Genomic DNA, 21,813 nt, shown 5'->3' on the forward strand with positions numbered 1-21,813 from the left:
TGTTGACTGGGGCATAGCTGTGCCAAATCAAGCAGCAGACACTCCCAGCAGGGACTCACTGGGTTCGTTTTGTTGTTTAAATGTGTGTTCGTTTCATTTACATTCCCTGACGTAGGCATCACAGGCTATGCTTGAAATAATCCTCTTGCCTCAGCTTCCCAAGCCTGACAGGCCTGGACCACAGGTGCTCCCGCTTCTTATGACTCCTAGAGTTAGGGACAGAATCCTCTTCCATGTCCCTCTGTGCTTCTTCCCGGCTCAGGACTGGGAGGTCACATTTCTGTTCTGGAAAACGGAATTACCCACAGTTTCTATCTACAGGAAACTCTTAAGAGAATTAACCGAGTGCTGTGGACTACTATGTAAAATATAAAAACGTATTCTCAACTGGTTGGCCAAGTCCACCTTCAGCAAGACGATATCCAGTTTCCCTTGCCTCGTAGACATTTATTTAAGACCTTGGTAGCTGGGGGCTGGAGAGATGCTCAGTAGTTTAGAGCATGTGCTGCTCTTGCAGAGGACCCGGGTTTGGTTCCCAGCATCCACACTGGGCAGCTCACAATCACCTGCAACTCCAGCTCCTCTCTGAATTCTGTGGGCACCTGCACTCCTGTGGCATACACACACAGACACATACATACTAGGAACTAAAAATAAACCTTTTTTTAGTGGGGGGGACTTGGTGGCACACACCTTTAGTCCCAGCACTTGGGATGCAGAGGCAGATGGATCTCTGTGAGAAGTGGCCTACAAATTCCCAAGCAAGCCAGAGCTGCATAGTGACAGCCTGTCTCAAAAACAAACAAACAAAAGCAAAACAAACAAATGAAAATTGCCTTGGTGTGGGCCCCGCCCCTCCGAGGATCTCTAGGCTCTGAAGGTTGCCAAGGAAGAAGAAGTGCATTTCTTCAGCAGTGTAGCCACTGTGTTGTATGGTGTGTATTTGTTTTTTCTCTCTGAATCATTATATTATTATTATTAATTATTATTATTATTATTATTATTTTTTTTTTTTTGGTTTTTCGAGACAGGGTTTCTCTGTGTAGCTTTGCGCCTTTTCCTGGAACTCACTTGGTAGCCCAGGCTGGCCTCGAACTCACAGAGATCCGCCTGGCTCTGCCTCCCGAGTGCTGGGATTAAAGGCGGGCGCCACCACTGCCTGGCTACTCTGAATCTTTATGTGGTACCATCTTGGAGAACAATACATTCGCCCAGAAGCCGCGGTCTACGGTAACGGAACTACCTGCACTCCCTGGTAGATGGAAGAGGGACAGTCTCAAGACTGGTTCCTACGATTCCGCCATTACTCCTTCCTTCCTGCACAACCCCCACTTCAGGTGATCTTGAGAGGTGCTAAAGAACATGGACAGTGGAAGCTTGGCTGAGATGCTCTAGATGTGGTTCCTGGGAGGCCATCATCTGTGTGTGATATGGTGAGACTCGGTGGTGCAGCGGTTGTGTGGGGAGGGGGGTGGGGTGCCCTTACGTTAAGTGATGACCCTTTCCATACACTAATTCATCAAAGAATGTCCCCATTCCATACGAGGACAAAGCACCACAGGTGGCCACCATCATGCTGTTCTCATGACCATTGGGACATGAGTGGGAAGCTGCATGGGAATGGGCTTTGGGGAGCAGATTCTTCCACTGACAAAATCCAGACTGGATATTGGTGCAGATGCGTGTGGTATCTGGAGTTGTCACAGCCATGTGTGACCATGAAGGGAGTATAGTGTCCCAGTAACTGATAGTGCAGATGGGAAACTGGAAAATTCCCTCATAATCCTGGAGCTAGTGTGTCTTAGCCATTTGTGTGTGTGTGTGTGTGTGTGTGTGTGTGTGTGTGTGTGTGTGTGTGTGTGAGGTTGCAGAATTGGCTAGGATGTGGACCCAGTGTGGGACCCAACAGTTAACTTAGTTTCCCAGTTTGAATCTGAAGTCTATTCTGAGTCAATAGAGTTCAAGCCTGCTCCAGGGCTGTGAGAAAGTCCTCATTAGCCCAGAGTCCCCTTAAAGGGCTGTGAGAAAGTCCTGATTAACCCACAAGAGGGAACACACTATCTAGCTAGACGCAGGCTGCTGATGCCTTCCAGAGGTACATAGAGATAGAAGAACAAACTGCCTGCTCCTTGACACAAGGCAGGATGGATAGTGGTTGAATGCCTGTGCTGTGCACTGTCCTACCTCTGTCCTTCAAACTGTATACAAGCTGGCTGTGAAATAAACTCGGGGCTGTCCGGCATTGACCGGCAGACCTCTCGACTCTTTTCTGTCTTCTTCATTGTCTCTACCATCCGCACATCCTCACCCAGATACTCAGCTGACTCTTGGCAGGCTCTGACAGACCAGCAACCTGAAGGGGCCCACCTGTCTCTGCCTCCCCATTGCTGGAGTACAGATGTTTTATCCTGTCTCTGCCTCCCCATTGCTGGAGTACAGATGTTTTATCCACAGTCCTCAGGCTCGCAGAAACACCTTTCCAACTGAGCCGTTTCTGTGGACAGGTTCTCACTGTGGACTCTTGGCTGCCTGCCCAGTGCCGAGAGTAAACAGGTACACAACCTGCCTTTCCACACACCCACACCCTGCGCCCGCCCCCTTTGGACACAGGGCTTCATATAGCTCAGGCTGGCCTTCAACTTGTACAGCTTAGGATGACACTAAACTCCTGATCTACCTCCCAAGGGCTAGGATTCCAGGCATTCACTCGGATTCCCCATTTCAGCAGCCTGTGGGACACAGGGCCTCATACCTGCTAGGCAAGCATTATACCAACTGATCCACAGCCCCTTAATAATATATATTTTTTTTTTTTTTTGGTTTTTCGAGACAGGGTTTCTCTGTGTAGCTTTGCGCCTTTCCTGGAACTCACTTGGTAGCCCAGGCTGGCCTCGAACTCACAGAGATCCGCCTGGCTCTGCCTCCCGAGTGCTGGGATTAAAGGCGTGCACCACCACCGCCCGGCCTATTTTTAAAATTATTTAAGATATTGATTTTTTTTTCAAGCTCGGGCTTGGGTGTTCTGTCCCCAAGGCAAAAATGAAGCAATATTGAGGCTATGCTGCCATGAGCACCCCGCCAAACCCTCAGAAGTGAGGTTTAAAGAGCCCACAGGATACCGAGGAGTCAAGTTGCGGCGTGTAGGTTGGACTTCCAAGAGGGCAGTATGTACACACAAACACGCTAATGTTTATTTGTGCCAGGCTATATTTGACTGGAACTGGAGCATAGAGCAGGACATCGTAGTGTGGCATGAAGCCAGGGTGTACCAATTTTCAGGAGCACCCAATGGGGGCTGAGGGCGGCTGAATCTCAGCTAGGTGTGCAGCCATATCTGGGTACCTTCTGGAGCCATGGGGTAGGTATTGGGCCCAGGAGGTCAGGGTATGGCTGGTGAGGTGGCGATGGAAGCCCAGGGTCCAGGCAAAGGTGACGTTTACTTGAAGGACACCCCATGTCCCAAGCCTCCAGCCACTGAAAGGAATTGAGATCTCTGGCCCCACAGAAGACAGAGTAAAAGGGACCAAGCCAAGCTCCTGGGACCCTGTGACACTAGTCACAGGATGCAAAATGGCTAAGCCTGGAACAGCCAAGAGCAAACCAGGAAGGCAGGCAGGCCTGGAGCAAGCACTCCAGGTACGTGAGGGTCTCTGTCAACTCCAGCTCCTGCAGTGAGTCCCTGACAGAGTAAAGAAGCCAGGAGACAGAAGGAAGGACTGGGACCTGGAGGCTGGGAGAGCTGAGAGGGGCAGACACAGGTGCCTCTAAGGAACAGGGGGCCCCCGTTCTCCTCCCCAGGAGGCCATGCAGGCTCAGGCCTCCAGAGAGGCCGCAAGGACACTTCATCCAGCTTCCGTCGCTGTCTGTAGGAACTTGAGGGCTGGGGGGTCACTGAGAGATCATAAGTGCTGAGAATCCAGCTGGGGCAGCTCAGGGGGCTGTTCTGGGGCCTTCTTTTCAGAAGCAGCCACGTCTTTCTGGTCACGTGCTGGAGCTGGGACAGGAGCATCATCTGCAGAGGAAACAGGGGAATGCCGTTAGACATGGTGTTGGAGCCCACTCGGTTTCCTAGTGGCTGTACCCGGCAGGACTGCATGGGAGGTTGACTGGACCACGGGCCTGGGTACCAGGTGACTGTAAGGGTCTAACTAGCACGGGAGAGGTCTTTTGCTCCACCCCTTGGCATTGCTTTAAATAGACCTTTGGAATAAAGTTCTGGGCCCGTTTGGATAAGGATCCAGGCCCACCCGAGTCTAACCTGTGTTTTCTCTGTTTCTCTCCCTCTATTTCTTTTCTTTTTTCATCTTATTTATTTATTCATTTATTTATTTATTTATTTATTTATTCATTTATTTATTTGGTTTTCCGAGACAGGGTTTCTCTGTGTAGTTTTGGTGACTGTCCTGGATCTCGCTCTGTAGTCAGGCTGGCCTCGAACTCACAGAGATCCGCCTGGCTCTGCTTCCCGAGTGCTGGGATTAAAGGCGTGCGCCACCACCACCACCACCACCCGGCTCTCCTTCTATTTCTAACTAAGTCTCTTATCCCTCATTCCTCAAGAGTTCCCAGGGTAAATAAGTGTGGGGGCTGGTCCCCCACACAAGGAACTTCCTAAACACAGAAAACAGGATTCCCAGGCCTTCAACATACGGCCCAGGTCCATCCCTCTTCCCTCAGACTCAGGATCATAGTCATCAATCCTCTGACTCTGATTTAGGGGCCTGGGCCCTGGCCTTCCTCCTTCAGACCCAGTGTCCCAGGGTGCAGAGTCAGTACCTGGGTCTGCCCGGAACTGCAGCTGCCCGTCAGGTTTGGAGGGCGGAGCATTCTGTTCCCGCTGCTGCTGCTGCTGCTGCTGCTGCTGCTTCCTTTGCTCCATCTGCAGAACAGCCTGCAGGAGGTGGACAAGTGCAAGAACAGGAGCTGACGGCCCAGAAAGACCCCACAACTGCCAACTGGCCACAGACCCTTTTCTTCCCCATGGCTTTGGTTCCTCTGTCATTGAGCTGGGACTCACACCAGTTAGCATTCAGTTCTCTCCTGCTGTGGCTTCGGTGTTCCCACACTGAACCCTTATCCTCTCCTCCTGGGCCTGACATCCTTCACTGGCCTCATGTAAAATGGCTGCAGTAGCATAGTCAGGCATGGAAATCCTCTGCCCTTACTAATGATGGAAGCTACCACCTGCCCTTACTAATGATGGAAGCTACCACCTGCATATATGTATCTACTATTATTAACGTGGGAGCTACAGGCCATCCCACCCCGAAGACATCCTTTTGGGCAAAGAAAAAGGCCCTGTGAGATCCAGACAATGGGCCCCGATTCTCCAGCTGGTCACCTGCTGCAGCTCTCTCTTCTGAGCCTCCAGGCGGTCCTGGGAGCGCCCCAGGGCCTCGGTCTCCTGGCTGAGGCGCTGGGCCTTGGCATTCAGCTCAGCCTCCCTGGCAGCAAGCTCTTCCTCAAATCGCCTCAGCTCCTCCTCTGTGTAGGCTGGATACATTTCCACTGTCTGCAGGACACAGGACACAGCCAGCTGATGAAGGGGGCAACCCCAGCCCCACTGAGGTGGGAGGAGGGTGAGAGGCTGGTGCGTGCGCGTGCGCGTGCAGTGTGCGTGCACGTGCACGTGTGTGTGCGTGTGTGTGTGTGTGTGTGTGTGTGTGTGTGTGTGTGCATGTGTGCTGCTGGCACATACGCCTAGAGATGGGGAGTGGGGGAAACTGGGGAACCAGGAGGAGGACAGAGACCCAAACCGATCAGGAAACAGCCAGAGGCGCTGAAGGAAAGGCTGGAACTGGAAACTAGTATTAAGGTCGGAGCGTTCCCCATGTCCTTACCTTCCATCCTTCCCCTGCGTCCCCAAACTCCTTCCTCTGTGTGGATGCCAAGAACTCCTCCAGGGTCACCAGACGGTCCTGGTTGGTGTCCACCTGGGGAGCCAGACTCAGGTTAGGGACTCTGCTGAGCCTGCTGCCCACCCCCCCCCCACGCCCAGCATGGCTTCTCGCACATTCTTCATCACGTGCTCCCTCATACGCAGCCGTTCCTCCTCCATCTCTCTCATGTCGTCCTCTTCATTCTTTGGGTCGTAAACCTTCTCCAACTGCAGTTAAGGGAGAAGCATGAAGTGCTGAGAGGCTCAGGACAACCCACTCCTGCTTACGTTCTTCGCCTCCCAGAGGACCTCGGGGCTTGATGCTACAATTGGTTGTTTTTTGAGACAGGGTTTCTCTGTGTAGCCCTGGCTATCCTGGAACTTGCTCTGTAGCCCAGGCTGGCCTCGAACTCACAGAGATCCGCTGCCTCTGCCTCCCGAGTGCCGGGATCAAAGGCGTGCGCCATCACCAGCTTGATGCTACTACTAACAGCTTTGTCCCCAGGGTCTGCTGGGAGTTGTAGTTTTATCCTGCACTGTCACTGACAGGGATCTCTTAGGGTGCGTGAGGCTAAATATGTCTAGCCCAGTAAGCTTCTAGCACACTCACCTCCTTGGTGAAGAGAGCTTCCAGCTCTTGCTCATCTAGGACCCCATCGCTGTTGATGTCTGGAGATGAGATAAGATACATTAGGGGTCGGAGGGGTGGATGAGTCTGGTCCCCACGGTAAAAGCTGGTCAAGGAATTGTGGGTGCATGTGAGGTTTCTTAGCAGAGAACAAACAGAATGGTGGCCACGGCCACCATGGCGTCAGTATCCTGCAGGGCCTGTTGCTCTAAGAACCCATTCTGGGGCTGGAGAGATGGCTCAGAGGTTGAGAGCACCGACTGCTCTTCCAGAGGTCCTGAGTTCAATTCCCAGCACCAACATGGTGGCTCACAACCATCTGTAATGAGATCTGGCACCCTCTTCTGTATACATAAAAAATAAAATTAAAAAAGCCAAAATAATAATAATAAAAAAGAACCCATTCTGGTTGGGTGTAATAGCACATGCCTTCAATCTCAGTATTCATGAAGTAGAGGCAGGCAGATCTCTTGAGTCCGAGGCCAGCCTGGTCTATAGAGTTCCAGGACAAAAGAGCTATACAGAGAAAGCCTACCTCAAAAACAAAACTAAAGCCTGGCGGTGGTGGCGCACGCCTTTAATCCCAGCACTCGGGAGGCAGAGCCAGGCGGATCTCTGTGAGTTCGAGGCCAGCCTGGACTACCAAGTGAGTTCCAGGAAAGGCGCAAAGCTACACAGAGAAACCCTGTCTCGAAAAAAAAAAAAAAAAAAAAACTAAACCAAACCAAACCAAAAATCACTCTGTAGCAAACAGGGGCCTAAGAATGGAGTCTAGGAGCTCTGAGCATCAGGCCCACACCAACTCCAGTGGCCTCCCTTAGTCAGGGAGGCCCCTGCATCATGGGCTGTTGTCCTTGTTTGCCAGCTTGCCCCTCAAGATGATGTCTTAGATCCACTTCTGTCTCCTACAAACCAGCCACCAGCATTTCCTGCCATTCACAAGGCTCCTGGGTTTGGCCCTCACCTGACTGTCTGGAATAATCCAGACAGATTCTGTTTAGCCTTGAAGGTGACTGCTCCTGACCTTCTCTGCAGGGCTGGCGGTGTGCAGGGCCAGCGGGGCCACCGACTCCACTGCCTCTGTGCTAATCCTTCTTTGTGCAGTGTGGGCGGCAGCCCTGGAAGCCCAGGAAGCCCAGTGTCTGTGTGCGCCTGAGTTCCACTCAGCTGAAAAATTCTTCCCACGTGGCAGCAAGGATAAACCTGTCACTTCGGAATTCCTTGCTTTGTTCTTTCGGAACCTAGGGCCTAGCCAAGCCCTCCACCACACACTATATCCCCATGCCTCACTTCCCACGTGTGTCTACGTGTTCTCTCTGGAACTCTTCTAACTCCACAGCCACTGGTCATGTGACTAATGTTACAATGACACCAAGTTCCCGGGCACAGGCAGCGTTTACTCAGGACACCTGGAGCCAAAATCAGAGCCAGGAAGCACAAGGGAAGACATTGACAGGGAATTAGGGGCTGGGAGGAGTGGTGAACTAGGAGCTGTCTGTGGGGTACAGAGGTCTAGTTCATTCATTTTTTTAAGACGGGGTTTCTCTGTGTATTCCTGGCTGTCCTGGAACTCCATATACCAGGCTGGCCTCAAACTCAGATTCCACCTGCCTCTGCCTCCCAAGTGCTGGGATTAAAGGCTTGTGCCATCACATCTGGTTTTTTTCTTTGTTTTGTTTGTTTTTTCAAGACAGGGTTTCTCTGTGTAGCCCTGACTGTCCTGGACTAGAACTCCCTCTGTAGACCAGGTTGGCCTTGGACTCAGATCTGCCTGCCTCCTCCTCCTGAGTGCTGGGATTAAAGGTGTGTAAAGGTGTGTGCCACCACTGCCCGGTGTTTTTTGTTTGTTTGTTTTTTTAGATTAGGTCTCATAGAGCTTAGATTGGCCATCAACTTGCCACGTGGGTGTGGGTGACCAGAACTCCTGAGCCTCCTCCCTGATCTGCAGAGTGCTCTGAGCCTCCTCCACATCTGCAGAGTGCTCTGAGCCTCCTCCATGATCTGCAGAGTGCTCTGAGCCTCCTCCACATCTGCAGAGTGCTCTGAGCCTCCTCCACATCTGCAGAGTGCTCTGAGCCTCCTCCACATCTGCAGAGTGCTCTGAGCCTCCTCCACATCTGCAGAGTGCTCTGAGCCTCCTCCACATCTGCAGAGTGCTCTGAGCCTCCTCCACATCTGCAGAGTGCTCTGAGCCTCCCTCCACATCTGCAGAGTGCTCTGAGACTCCTCCACATCTGCAGAGTGCTCTGAGCCTCCTCCACATCTGCAGAGTGCTCTGAGCCTCCTCCACATCTGCAGAGTGCTCTGAGCCTCCTCCACATCTGCAGAGTGCTCAGGGGTCGGCTGTGCTTCATTGTAGGTGGCTCAGAGTCCCAGTTTTGCAAGACTGAAAATTCTGAAGGGTTATGTGCGCAGCCACAGTCAAAGGTCACTGCTAGAGTGCTTGCTCTGCGCCATGCAGTTTTCCTTATATTAGTTATAACTCTTTCATTACTTTTTTTTTTTTTTTTTTTTTTGGTTTTTCGAGACAGGGTTTCTCTGTGTAGCTTTGCGCCTTTCCTGGAACTCACTTGGTAGTCCAGGCTGGCCTCGAACTCACAGAGATCCGCCTGGCTCTGCCTCCCGAGTGCTGGGATTAAAGGCGTGCGCCACCACCGCCCGGCTTCTTTCATTACTTTTAATTTATTAGAAAAAAAGGGAAATGTGGTGATATTTTATTTGTATGTTAATAAATAAAGTTGCCTGGAGATCAGAGGTCATAGCCAGCCATAAACAGAGGTCAGGCAGTGGTAGGTAGCACATGCCCTTAATGATCACATGGCAGGCAGAGTCACTGTGTGTTCAAGGGCACAGCCAAGCGTGGTGACACACACGCCTTTAATCCCAGTACCAACCATAGAGACCTGGAGGTCTGTACAGACAGGCAGTGACAAGGAAGTGAAGTGGCTGGGCTTAGAGCCAATGAGAAGGCAGAACAGCAAGGCAATAAAGGCACAGGTTAGACAGGAAGAAGTGCTCTTTGGCAGCATGGTGAGCTAAGGTTAGCTGGTGGCTTTCACCCCTATATTTGGCTTTGTGTTTCTTATTTAATAAGACTGTTTAGAAATTTGTCTACAATTTCTGGTACCAAACCAAGCCAAATCCACTACTTGCTACAGAAATTCACTTAAAATTGTTACTGCGGGCATCTGAGCCTCAGACATTTCCCCAGCTCTCTGGGTCACCCCTGTTCTTGGCACAGCATACCTTTGTCGTCCTTAATAAACTTCTTCTTTTTTTTTTTTTTTTGGGGGGGGGGTTTTCGAGACAGGGTTTCTCTGTGTAGCTTTGCGCCTTTCTGGATCTCACTCTGTAGACCAGGCTGGCTTCGAACTCACAGAGATCCGCCCGCCTCTGCCTCCCAGAGTGCTGGGATTAAAGGCGTGCACCACCACCACCGCCCGGCAATAAACTTCTTTATAAATTAAAAAAAATGTTTTAATTATGCGTATGTGTCTGCATGTGGGTACACACGTGAGTGCAGGTGCCTTCAGGGCCAGAGGCATCGTATGTCCCTGGGGCTGGTGTGTGACACACCAGGGGCTGGTGTGCGACAAGTGCTTGTGAGCTGCTGGATGTGGGTGCTTTGTGTGTGTGCACTTGTGGGTGTGAATGCAAGCATGCGCAGCACAGCTACAGAGGGCAAAAAGGGAAAAAAACCAAAACAACAACAAAAAAAACCCACATGTGCCGGGCAGTGGTGGCGCACGCCTTTGATCCTGGCGATCGGGAGGCAGAGCCAGGCAGATCTCTGTGAGTTCGAGACCAGCCTGGTCTACACAGCGAGATCCAGGACAGGCTCCAAAACTACACAGAGAAACCCTGTCTCGAAGAACAACAGCAAACCCCCCCACACGTCTGTGGTCATTTTCTTGCAGAGAGGGCCTCTTATCGGCCTGGAACTGCAAGTGGGGCAGGCTAGCCGGCATGTGAGCTTGAGGGACCTGCCAATCTCTGCCTTGTACTTCACCATCACTGGGTTATATGTAGACACTACCTCACCTGGCCTATTGGGTTCTGGGGATCTGAACTCAGTTCCTTACACTTGGCAAGGCAAGTGATTTACCAATTGAACCATCCCCTATTTCCCAAATTTAAAAAAAATTGTAAGCTGGGTTTAGCGGTGCACGCCTTTAATCTCAGCACTCGGGAGGCAGAGGCAGGCAAGTCTTTGTGAGTCTGAGACCAGCCTGGTCTACAGAGGGAGTTCCAGAATAGCCAGACCCTGTCTTTTTTTTTCCCCTTTTCCTTTAGGTCTCTCTATGTAGCTCTAGCTGTCCTGAAATTCTCTCTGTAGCCCAGGCTGGCCTCAAACTCAGAGATCCGCCTGCCTCTGCCTCCCTAGTGCTGGGATTAAAGGCGTGCGCCACCACTGCCCAGCAAGACCCTGTCTTAAATAAAACAAAACCAAAAAATTACATTTTGTTTAAATTGTGTGCATGTGTGCGCCTGGGTGTGGGTGCAGGCGTGGAGGTCAGAGTTGGTTCCCTCTTCCCATCATGTATGTTCCACAAACCAAACTCAGGTTGCCTGCCCTATGGCAGGACTCTTGGGAGGCCCAGGCTTCTGGGCTACTGTGGCAGCCAACATACTTCCATTTTCTAAGGTCTAAGAACTTCAATTCCCAACAGTCCTGTGGCAGATTTTAAAAAAAAATTAAAAAAAACCCAAAAAATTAATGTACATGGGTGTTTTGCCTGCAGGTATGTATGTGTACTATGTATATGTACTATGTAATGCCCTCAGAGGCCAGGAGGGCACTGGATGCCCTGGAACTGGAATTAGGGGGCTGTGAGTGCCACACGAGTGCTGGAGTCCTCTGCAAGAGCAGCCAGTGCTCTTAACTGCTGATCCATCTCTCCAGGCCTCCTACCTCCCATTACCCTTCCATATAGGCACTTTTTGTCTCTGTGGCTCTTGGGAGTTGTAGTTCTTCTGTATTCCTCAAGCCTGGTCTGCTCAGTTAGAGGACACGGCCATTCTTAGAATACAGAGGAAAAGAATATTGAAAAAGACTTGGCCCTTCCATGGAAGATCCCAGGCTTAGCAACAGGAAGTGGCAGGGTCTTTGGCCAGTCAGGATATGAAGGAGGCCTGGTAGGCTCACAAAGCCATACTGGGAAGGGTAGACTTCCCATGGCATTCAGGCCCTCTCAGGTTCTGGAAAACCCCATCTTACCATGTAGTATGAAGAAGGTCTTGGGGTTGAATCTGTTAGGGTCCAATCCATCCAGCTCCTCCCACACCTCCTTCAGTTGGGCTTGGCTGCCCTGTGGAGAACAGCAGCAGCTTGTGAACAATGAGTATCAGGTCAGAGAGCCCCATGTGGCCATCCAATAAACTTTAATCTTCCTCACGCAAGAACTACAGTTCCCAGCAACCCTTGGAGCAGTTTCATATAGGTAGATGGACTTTTTGCTTCAAGGCCTCTTGGGAGTTGTAGTTATGCATCTGCATTTTTTTTGTTTGTTTTTGTTTTCCTGTTTAGGAGTTGGACATGGTAAAGCATACGTGGGGTCCTTACAGGGACATTGACTTTGGGGTGTTCCCGGTGTCTGCGCTGTTGCTCTTGTAGCTTCCTCTCAGCCTCCTTCCGCTGTTCCTCTCCCAGAGATTCCAGGTAACGTCTTCGCTCATGTTCCTTGAGCATCTCGTAGCGTTTGAACTCTTCATGATGTGCAGCATCATACTGGGCAAGGTCTCGGGTGGCCTGTGGAGAGGCAAAGAGGGTCATGTTCCTCCTGTCTTTCAGACACCTGGCATAACTTCACTTTCTTGGTCTCCATGGTTGGTCCCATCACAGCAAACCCTGGGCTGCTTTCCCAAAGTGATCATGTTTATGCAGTAGCGGCTTGGATGGAATCTTCAAAGTCCTCCTCAGCTCAGCATTTCAGTAACGAGCAGGGGACGGCCCGTGAGGTGGGCTTAATAGAAACAGCAGCGTAGCTTGGGTAGCCAGGAACGTGTCAGGTAGGACCAATCCTGCCATCTCAGCGCTTGGGAGGCTGAGACAGGAGGATGGCAAATTCTAAGCCAGCCTTGGCTACATATCAAGACACTGGCTCAAAACAAATCTCTCTCTCTCTCTCTCTCTCTCTCTCTCCCTCTCTCTCTCTCTCTCTCTCTCTCTCTCCCTCTCTCTCTCTCTCTCTCTCTCTCTCTCTCTCTCTCTCTTTTCTTTTTGTTTTTCGAGACAGGGTTTCTTTGTGTAGACTTGGCTGTCCTGGAACTAGCTTTGTAGACCAGGCTAATCTCGGACCCATAGCGAACTGTCTGCCTCTGCCTCCCAAGTGCTGGGATTAAAGGCATGCGTCACCACTGCCCAGCTAAAACAAATGTTATAAGATAAGATAATGAATTCGGGGCTGGAGAGATGGCTCAGCAGTTAAGAGCACTGGCTGCTCTTCCAGAGGACCTGGGTTCAATTCCCAGCACCCACATGGCAGTTCACAACTGTCTGTAACTCCAGTTCCAGAGGATCCGACATCCTTACATGCAGACAACCACCAATGCACATGAAATAAAAATACATAAATTGAAAAAAATAAACTTTTAAAATATATATATATATATATATATAATGAATTCATGCCCTCTCCTCTCTCTCTCTCTCTCTCTCTCTCTCTCTCTCTCTCTCTCTCTCTCTCTCTCTCTCTCTCTCTCTCTCTCTCTCTCTTTTTCCCAGACAGGGTTTCTCTGTGTAGCTTTGCGCCTTTCCTGGAACTCACTCTGTAGCCCAGGCTGGTCTCGAACTCACAGAGATCCTCCTGGCTCTGCCTCCCGAGTGCTGGGATTAAAGGCGTGCGCCACCACCGCCCGGCCTCGAATTCATGCTTTCTCAAGCTACTAAGTTGGTGACTAGCTATCACCGCGGCAACAGGGCACTAATGGTTGTTAGAGGACAGCCGCTCTACCCAGGTGGCCGCGCACCAGGGACAGCCGTCAACTCCAGACAAGCTTTGCTCGCTGCACCAGGAAGCCTTAGGCATGGGGGTAAAGCCCGGGGCTGCTGCTGAGCACCTCACAGTGCAGAGTGGACTCCAGCACAGCCCTAGTCACCTGCTTTCCTGTGGAAAAGCGGGAGGGCGTTGAGAGCTGACCCAGCCCCAGCCTCACTGCTCTCCTCCGGAACACCAGGAGGCAGGACCCACATCTTGACTCAGTTCCCTCCTCCTCCCCGCTGAGCACCTCAGCTGCTGTGGTCCTCACCCTACCGTCTGGATCAGCAACTCTAGGTCCCGAGCCTCAAATGTGTGCTGGTTCTGCGGGTCCAGGTGTTCAAACTGCTTCAGGAGGTTCAGGTGGTCCACCTGCAAGTCTGGATAAGGGAAAATCGAACAAAACAACACCCGTCACGGCTTTCTGTCAGAAGCCCTGACTCAGGGCAGGAGTGCAAAGAGGAAAGTCCCGGAGGGCCGAGGAGGCAAGGAGGATGGCACACGGGCCTGGGACAGTGCCTGAGGATGACGGAGGAGGTGAGCCCTCCACTGACTCTGATGCTTAAAGTAACAGTAACCATGACAGCAATGCCAGATGCTGCTCTTAATAGATCCTTGATACAAGTCCACCCCGCCACTACAGCCTAATGACATGAGCCCCCTGAGTAGCCCTGATTAGTCTGTGGCTGTAGTGGTGGTGGTGAGTGTGCACACGTCTCATTCAGGTTGTAGGTCTCTCAAGTTGCTACTAAGGCTTGGGAGCAAGCGCCTTACTGGCTGAGCCATCTTGCCAAGCCCTAAACCGTTCATTCAAAGCATACAATTGGACGGGTTTTAGTACATCCACAGGTACGTGCAAACACCGCCACCATGACTTTTAGGATGCTGCTGTCATACCCCAAAGAGCACAGTCCAGCCCCTTAGCTAGCACCGTGGTTTTCTCTGTCCAGCTGCTGGCAGACACTCTTCCCCATCCCTTCTCTGTGGATTCGCCGACTGGGCCATTCCGTGTGTTTGGTCCTCTTCTGGGTCTGACTTCGTACAGCACCCTATTTCCAAGGGTTATTTCCCTTGTTCTGCACCCTAGCTTCCCATACCTTCTTAGGGCTGACTAATGTTCCATGGTGCAGACAGGCAACATTTGATTTATCCACCCCACAGCCGGTGGATATTTGAGCTATTGGTTCCTTTAGCACACGGGTGTACAGGAGCATGTCACAGATCTCATGTGATGGCCAGAAGTCAGCTTTGTGGCGTGGGTTCTCTCCTCCCCAGCATGGTTCCAGGGATCGAACTCAGGTCATCTTGGGGGCAAGTGCCTTTACCCACCTCACAGGCCCTTATTATAGTTAAATAAGGATATTTAAAAGAAAAAGCAGCAATGTGTGGTGGCCTACACTAGCACTCAAGAGGTAGATGCAGAAGGATCAGGAGTCCAAGGTCATCTTTGGCTACATGGTAAGTTTGAGGCTAGCCTGGCTGCATGAGACCCTATCTCAGAAGGGCAAACTCACCACAAACCCTCCAGAAATAAACAAAAGGGGGAAAAAGCAGAGAGAATTATGTCAGTGAAAATGTGCCAGAGAGAAAAGAAAGAAATCCCAAGAGCCCACAGCGCCACCCGCCCGGCACAAAGCCACCCACACTCACTGGGCTCCTGCTTTGCGTCCATCTTGGCCTTGAGCAGCATCCTCAGCCTCGATACCTCCTGTCGCTTGAGCTCGTCCAGCTTGGTGCGGACATGGTGGCTGACGAAGTCCAGCTCTCGGCTCAGCTTTCCACTCTTCAAGGACAGGGAAGGGGTCCCCCAGTCAGGCGGGGGCGGGGGTGTGCTGGGTGGTCCCACTCTGTACCCTATACCCCCAAACCCCCGAAGCTCCACTGTGCCCCTGTCTTCCTTCTTTGCAGCCAGCCCTGGTACCTGGAAGCCCACAGGACCGGGATGCAGCCCGAGCTTTGCAGAGAGGCCCAGCTCACCTCAGACCCAGCAGTACTGACTGGGAGTGCCCACGAGTATGTCAGTCCTCACCACAGGACCTTTGCCTGTGGCCACTGACTCGCCTGCCGCCTCTTTCCAATCAATTCTGTCTTTCAATATTCACCTGAGGTGGCACATCCCCCTTAGGAAGACGTCGGACATCTCCGTCTCCCACCCACACAGAGGACTGAGTGTTGCTTTCTCTGGGCCTGACGTGCCCGATATCATCTTGACTCTGTATTCCTCCATCAGAGCTGACCCTGGCCTCTCCTGCTCACAGCACTCCAGGGCTCCCCAGTGTCTCCGCTAGGTACGAGCCCCTGCGACACTGCCCGGCCACCAGTGCCAAGGAGCTGCCGGAAAACATCTGAGGGCACCAAGAGGGCTTCTTTTGCAACCCAGATCTGTCATCGGGAATGCTCAAGACCGTCAACTTGACCAGATTTAGAGTTATCTAGAGGACAAACATTTGAGCACGTCTAAGAGGAAGTTTCTAGACCGGGTTAATGAAGGTGGGAGACCCTCCCTAACTGTGGCGGTATCCCATGAGCTGGGCTCCAGAGCTGATAGAATGCAGAAGGGTAGGTGAGCCCCTCTGCATCCGTCTCTTTGTAGACACAGCACGGGAGCCGTCACGCTCTCAATGCCACCTCTGTCTATGGTGGCCTGTGCCTGGGAACCGTGGACAAGTCCTTGGTTAGGTTGTTTCACTCAAGGACTCAAGGGGACCAGGGCTACCTCTTGACAGATGGGAAACTGAGGCACAGTAAACTGAGGTTCCACAGGTGGGGAGTGGAGAGCTGAGAATGCATGTCTATGTTTAAACACATCTTTGGGGGTCCCCAGACTCCTTCCCAACTGTGACCCCGAGAAACTCCCCTGAGCATGCCCTCCCCACAGCCCATGTCCAGTGCACCTTGATGTCCTCAGCGTTGGCAGCTTGCAGCTTCTCCCGGAAGTGCCCGTCTGTCTCTAGCACATTGATGACCTCCTGGAGGTACCGGTGGTAGTACAGGCCTGTGTCCTGAGGGACAAGGGCAGACATAGCAACACCTGCCTTACCCTCTAAGTTTCTTTCCCCTGGCCGGGACCAGCTTTACTGGCTGAGTACTCCAGAGCCATCCAGTCCAGTTCCAGCCCCTGACCTTCTGCCAGTGTCCACCTCCTGGAAGGTTCTATGGCACACAAGAAATGACCATCATATGGAGGAGCTGAAGAGATAGATGAGTAAGGGGTAAAACACTTTCTGCCTAGGCATGAGTTAGAGTCCCAAAACCCACTTAACAGAAGACTCAGGCACGGACTGGAGATGGCTCACGAGGTTAGAGCCCTGGATGCTCTTGCAGAGAAGCCGAGTTCTGTTCCTGGCACCCAAATCCGGTGGCTCAAGGACCGTCTGTAACCCCGGCTGCAGGGAATCTGACGCCCTCGTCTGGCCTCTTCAAGCACCTACATACATCACACACACACACACACACACACACACACACACACACACACGAATATTTTTATTTATAAAAGCTCTAGAAAATAGTAAAAATAAATCTCCTGAGGAAGGCCATGTACGGCAGTGCCTACTTGCCTTGCCAGCTGTGGGGCTGAGGCAGAGGCATGTCTGGAGGCTCACTGGACCCACAGCCAGACCTACTTTGAGACTGTGTCTTTTTTTTTAAATGATTTATTTTAAATTTATTTCATGTGCATTGGTGTGAAGGTGGCAGATTCCCTGGAACTGGAGTTACAGAGCTGCAATGTGGGTGCTGGGAATTGAACCTGGGTCCTCTGGAAGAACAGTCAGTTCTCTTATCCACTGAGCCATCTCTCCAGCCCCGCCTGACCTACTTTGAGAATTCCAGGTCCAAGGAAAAGACCCTGTATCGAAACAAGGTAGACAGCTCAGGAGGAGGGAAATCAGAAGCTGACCTCTGACCTTCACGTGCATCAGTACACACATACATATGCATAAAAATCTGAACATAACACGTGTACACAAAAAATGAAAAGAAAATCACTGGGAGATGCCAAACTTGTGATCTCAGCACTAAGGGCCTGAGGCAGGAGGACTGCTTCAAGTTCAAGCTCAGCCTGGGTTACAGGGTGAGATCTTGCCTTTAAAACAACCATAGAAATCTAAAATAGGGGTTGGGGATTTGGCTCAGTGGTAGAGTGCTTGCCTAGCAAGCACAAGGCCCTGGGTTCGGTCCTCAGCTCTGAAAAAAAAAGAAAAGAAATCCAAAATAAAACAATGAAAATCAGGACTGGAAATAATGGAAAGAGGCTCAACTGTGCCTTTTTGTGTTTGCAAAAATCCCACAGAGCAGCAGATGCTCACAGACCTTCACCATTGGGCCTGCGGACAGTCCTGAGTTCTCACTCAAAACAGCACAACTTCTGGGGCTGCAGAGACGGCTCAGCTCTGGCAGAGGACCCACACTGGTCCCTCACAACTGCCTGTAACTCCAGTGCCAGGGGATCTGACACCCTCTTTGGGCTTCCACATGAGTACCCGCACTAACATGCACATACCACACACACATACAAAATAAAATAAAATAAAAGCCAGGTGTGGTGGTGCACATTGATGTCAGCATTCTTAGCTCCACAGGAAGGGTCTCCTTCTATACTGCCCCTAACTGAGGGGCTTTTTTATTTAAAGGGGGGTGGCTATTCTCATGCAATATCTGCTAGGAATCTCCATGTTATTTCCCTGTGATAAGGACCTCCATGGTGGGTTCTTCTTTCAACATATTGTGGCCTGGATAAGTAAGTCCTGAACAATTCTCTTCCCCTTCTGGGTTTCTTTTCAATCACTTGAGATCTTCACAGGAAGGAAATTAATACAATATGACAGGGCAATCCTACCTTTATTAAGCTTTATTTTATTTTATTTTAGCAACAGGGTCTCTTTACATGGCTGTCCTGAAGCTCATTATATAGCCCAGGCTGGCCTCAAACTCACAAGGATTCACCTGCCTCTGCCTCCCAAGAGCTGGGACTCAAGGCTTGTGCCACTGTGCCCAGCTGTTTACCTTTATTATTATTATTATTTTTAAGCTTGCTCCTCAGGGGCTGGAGAGTTGGCCCCAGGGTTAAGAGTATTTGTTCCTGTGAAGAACTGAGGTTTGATTCCCAGCACCCACATGGAGGCTCACCAGTTCCTCAGGCACCAGGTATGCATGTGGGGCCCATACATATGTGCAGACAAAGCACTCAGATGAATAAAATAAATCTAAGCCGGGCGGTGGTGGCGCACGCCTTTAATCCCAGCACTCGGGAGGCAGAGGCAGGCGGATCTTTGTGAGTTCGAGGCCAGCCTGGTCTCCAAAAAGCGAGTTCCAGGAAAGGCGCAAAGCTACACAGAGAAACCCTGTCTCGAAAAACCAAAAAAAAAAAAAAAAAAAAAAAAATCTAAAACAAAGCTTGATCCTCAGGAACCAAGGAAACTTGTGGGTCCTGAGGCCCTCAGTCCCCAACAACTAAGGTAACTCCTGATCCCCAACAACTAAGGTAACTCCTGATCATTAAGTCTGTTGATTCCTATTGACTCAACTTCAGGATGTATTCTCCATTACTGGGAAAAATCTGATCTCCAATTTTTTGTTTGTTTTGGCTTTTTGAGATAAGGTGTTATTGTGTAGCTCTGGTTGTCCTAGAACTCACTTTGTAGACCAGGCTGGCCTCAAACTCACAGAGCTTTGCCTACCTCTGCCTCCTGAGTGTGTGCACATGTCAGTATCTGAGTGGAAATTGAAGAACACCGTGCAGCACTGATTCTCTCCTTCACCATCCGGGTCCCAGGGATTGGACCTTTACCCAACTGAACCATCTCATTGGCCCCACCATGATTTTGGCAAACGGCTTTGGAATTAAATCTATGGATCATGGCAGAAATGGTTCGTGTCTATTATCGTCTAGGGAGTGAGCCTATTAACCTTTGGATATTTTATATTGAGCTGCTCTCTTAATTTTGTCTCCTGTCCTACCTTCTGATGATTCTATGAGGTCTAACTCCATCCAACCGTTTCCTTTGATCTTACTCCAAGGCCCAAAGGTCACTGTGAATGGAAGCCCCACTTCAACTGTAAGGAGTCAGATCAACTCTACACTTAAACCTAGATACACAAACACTAAAATCTAAATGGTCTTAGGTTCTCAATTCTCGATGGGGGAATCAGGCAGGCTTAGGGGTCACTGAAGATAGACCCCTCCTTCATAACCAGTTTTACATCCTTAACATTTAAAATACCATATGAAAGGGAGCAGAGTGGGAGAGAAGGATGTTGTTTTGGCCCATTAAAGGAAGCTACTTCCTCCTGGTCAGAACAGAATCTGGATTCGTTCTAAACAGCCCCAAACACTGTATACTTCTGTTGTCCCCTCCCTTAAGAGTCCATCCAAGGGCAGTAGCGGCACACGCCTTTAATCCCAGCACTCCGGAGGTGGAGGCAGGCAGAGTTTGAGTTTGAGGCCAGCCTGGTCTACAGAGGGAGTTCCAGGGCTACACAGAGAAACCTTGTCTCAGGGGCAGGGAGAAGAGTCCATCCAACTAGACCTGCCAGTCTAAGAGCCCATTGCTCAAGAATGCTGATTCACCTCAAGACGTGCTTCATAGGAGTCAAGGCCATCTTCTTTCCAGGCCAGAAGCCCCTTCCTAGGTGCAGCTGTTGGCAGATCTTCACTGCTGAACCTGCCACTTTTCAGAATTCTCATTCAGAAGCATAACATTTCCTTCCCTCCCCTCTCTGGGTATCAGCAAACATCCTAAGCACGCTTGTCCCAACACTCAAGACTCTCTCCTGTATTTGCAGCTGCTTATTGATCTTCGTTGCTCAACCTGCTCTCTCTTCCTCCACCCTATCTCCAAAAGCCTGGCCTTCTCTTCCATCAACCCTCTTCTTGGAACCTGCCAAGACTTACAACTTGACTGCCATATTATTTTTCTCTGAAACTCTAACAAAATGGTATTCAAGCTTCAAGATTCCACAGAGTACAGTATAACCCCTTACCGGAGGCCATGCCACACAAGGGCTCGGAACCACCTGTCTCAGGAGCCAACCTCAGCTAACACTGCTAGGGAGAGCCTTGGAAGAACTAGGCCATAAATCAGGTACCTGGACTTTGAAAGATCCAACTCTCTCCTAAGAGGAAAGCTTTCACAAGGTTCAATAGATATTTGTAGGAATGAGTAAATCAGTAGCCCCACCATGTCCTTTTCCCTTTTAAACTACACCTCCCATGAGCTCTGTGAAGCAGGACTGCCCCAGCTAGGTAGTAGCATCCAACTGCCTTTGGTGCTACTGGGAAATGTAGTTCTTCTTTTGGTTTCTCCATTCCTCGGTAAGGAGAATCTTAAAGACCAGAGGAGTTTAGGGGAGGGAGTGACACGGGTTTTCATTTGGGATTTATCTTGATTTACATATCTCAATGGCCAGGGTGCCGGGTCTGCTTGTGTGTTTCACCAACACACTACTGCAAAGGAAGGCAGGTAAACCGGAAGCCTCAGCGTGCTAAACAGGAATCCCTGGAGTTTTCACCAGGGCCTTGGGGATAGCAGGAACTGCACCGCTGCAAACACGCCAGAGCACAGAGCAGGGCTACTCACCGGGCTCTCAGTGGGCTGGCTGTCCTCCTGATGGGGCGCCGCGCGGTCCAGGGGCACCGCCAGCACAGCAGACACCATCAGTAGAGGTGCTAGGAGAAGGAAAGGGGTCCCGTGGGGCGCGGAGGTAGGCATCGTGGCTGCTCTGCGAGGAGAGATGGAGAATGGGTTTTGGTTGTTTTGCTACGGTTTTTTGAGACAAGTGTTAAGTAGCAAAGGCTGGCTTTGAATTCCTGATCCTCCTGCCTCCCCCCTCCCCCCCAAACGACTTGTAGGCGCGCATTACTACGCAGCCTAGGGATGTCCTAACCCCGTATCCGGCTGGGAAAACGAGTGTGCACGCCATCCGCAGTGCCATTCCCATTTGCAAAAATGAAGACTCCACGCGTTTCGTCACCTGGAACCCAGGACGCCAGGCCACCAGCCTCCCTTTCCTACAGCGCAGTCCGCAGACGTTCATCCTGTCTCCCTCAAAGTAGGGAATGTTTCCCGAACCGAGATCCTAGGCCCCTAGACTCCCCTTCTCACGGGACCACGGAGACCTGAAACCCTGCAAGTACCCGGATCTCCAGTCCCCTGCCCTCCGCTATCCAACGTCCCTCACCTCTCCTAGCGCAGAGGGCGTTTTCCCACGCTGGGACCTCTGCCGGGTTTCTGATGATTTCCCTCCTAAGTCACTCCCACTTTTCCACCCGCAGAGGACCTGCCCCCAGGATGCTGATTGGTCCACGCTGACTCCGAGCTTCCGCCCGC

General features: G+C 51.0%; 2 protein-coding genes across 3 annotated transcripts in view; both read right to left on the bottom strand.

Annotated features, from left to right (window-relative positions):
• The window catches only part of Ppp1r15a (protein phosphatase 1 regulatory subunit 15A), a 42,310-nt gene that overhangs the window by 6,896 nt on the left and 13,601 nt on the right, over positions 1-21,813 (bottom strand). The window lies entirely within an intron of this gene.
• Nucb1 (nucleobindin 1) lies at positions 3,170-21,763 on the bottom strand. 2 transcript variants are annotated; one of them, XM_052762409.1, is made up of 13 exons: positions 21,665-21,763; positions 21,064-21,205; positions 16,378-16,485; positions 15,134-15,266; positions 13,760-13,863; positions 12,070-12,255; positions 11,725-11,815; positions 6,489-6,547; positions 6,014-6,106; positions 5,841-5,933; positions 5,342-5,512; positions 4,777-4,891; positions 3,170-4,012 (listed from the first exon to the last, which is right to left on the bottom strand). In XM_052762409.1, the coding sequence occupies exons 2-13, from the start codon at positions 21,193-21,195 to the stop codon at positions 3,900-3,902; spliced, it is 1,398 nt and encodes a 465-aa protein (XP_052618369.1). In that variant the 5' UTR covers positions 21,196-21,205; positions 21,665-21,763; the 3' UTR covers positions 3,170-3,899. The 2 variants fall into 2 exon arrangements, with proteins under 2 accessions (XP_052618369.1, XP_052618370.1); XM_052762410.1 differs by lacking the exon at positions 21,665-21,763 and adding an exon at positions 21,458-21,590.

The sequence above is a fragment of the Peromyscus californicus genome, unplaced genomic scaffold (assembly GCF_007827085.1).
Source record: "Peromyscus californicus insignis strain IS unplaced genomic scaffold, ASM782708v3 Scaffold_4__1_contigs__length_199733344, whole genome shotgun sequence".
Lineage (NCBI taxonomy): Eukaryota > Metazoa > Chordata > Mammalia > Rodentia > Cricetidae > Peromyscus > Peromyscus californicus.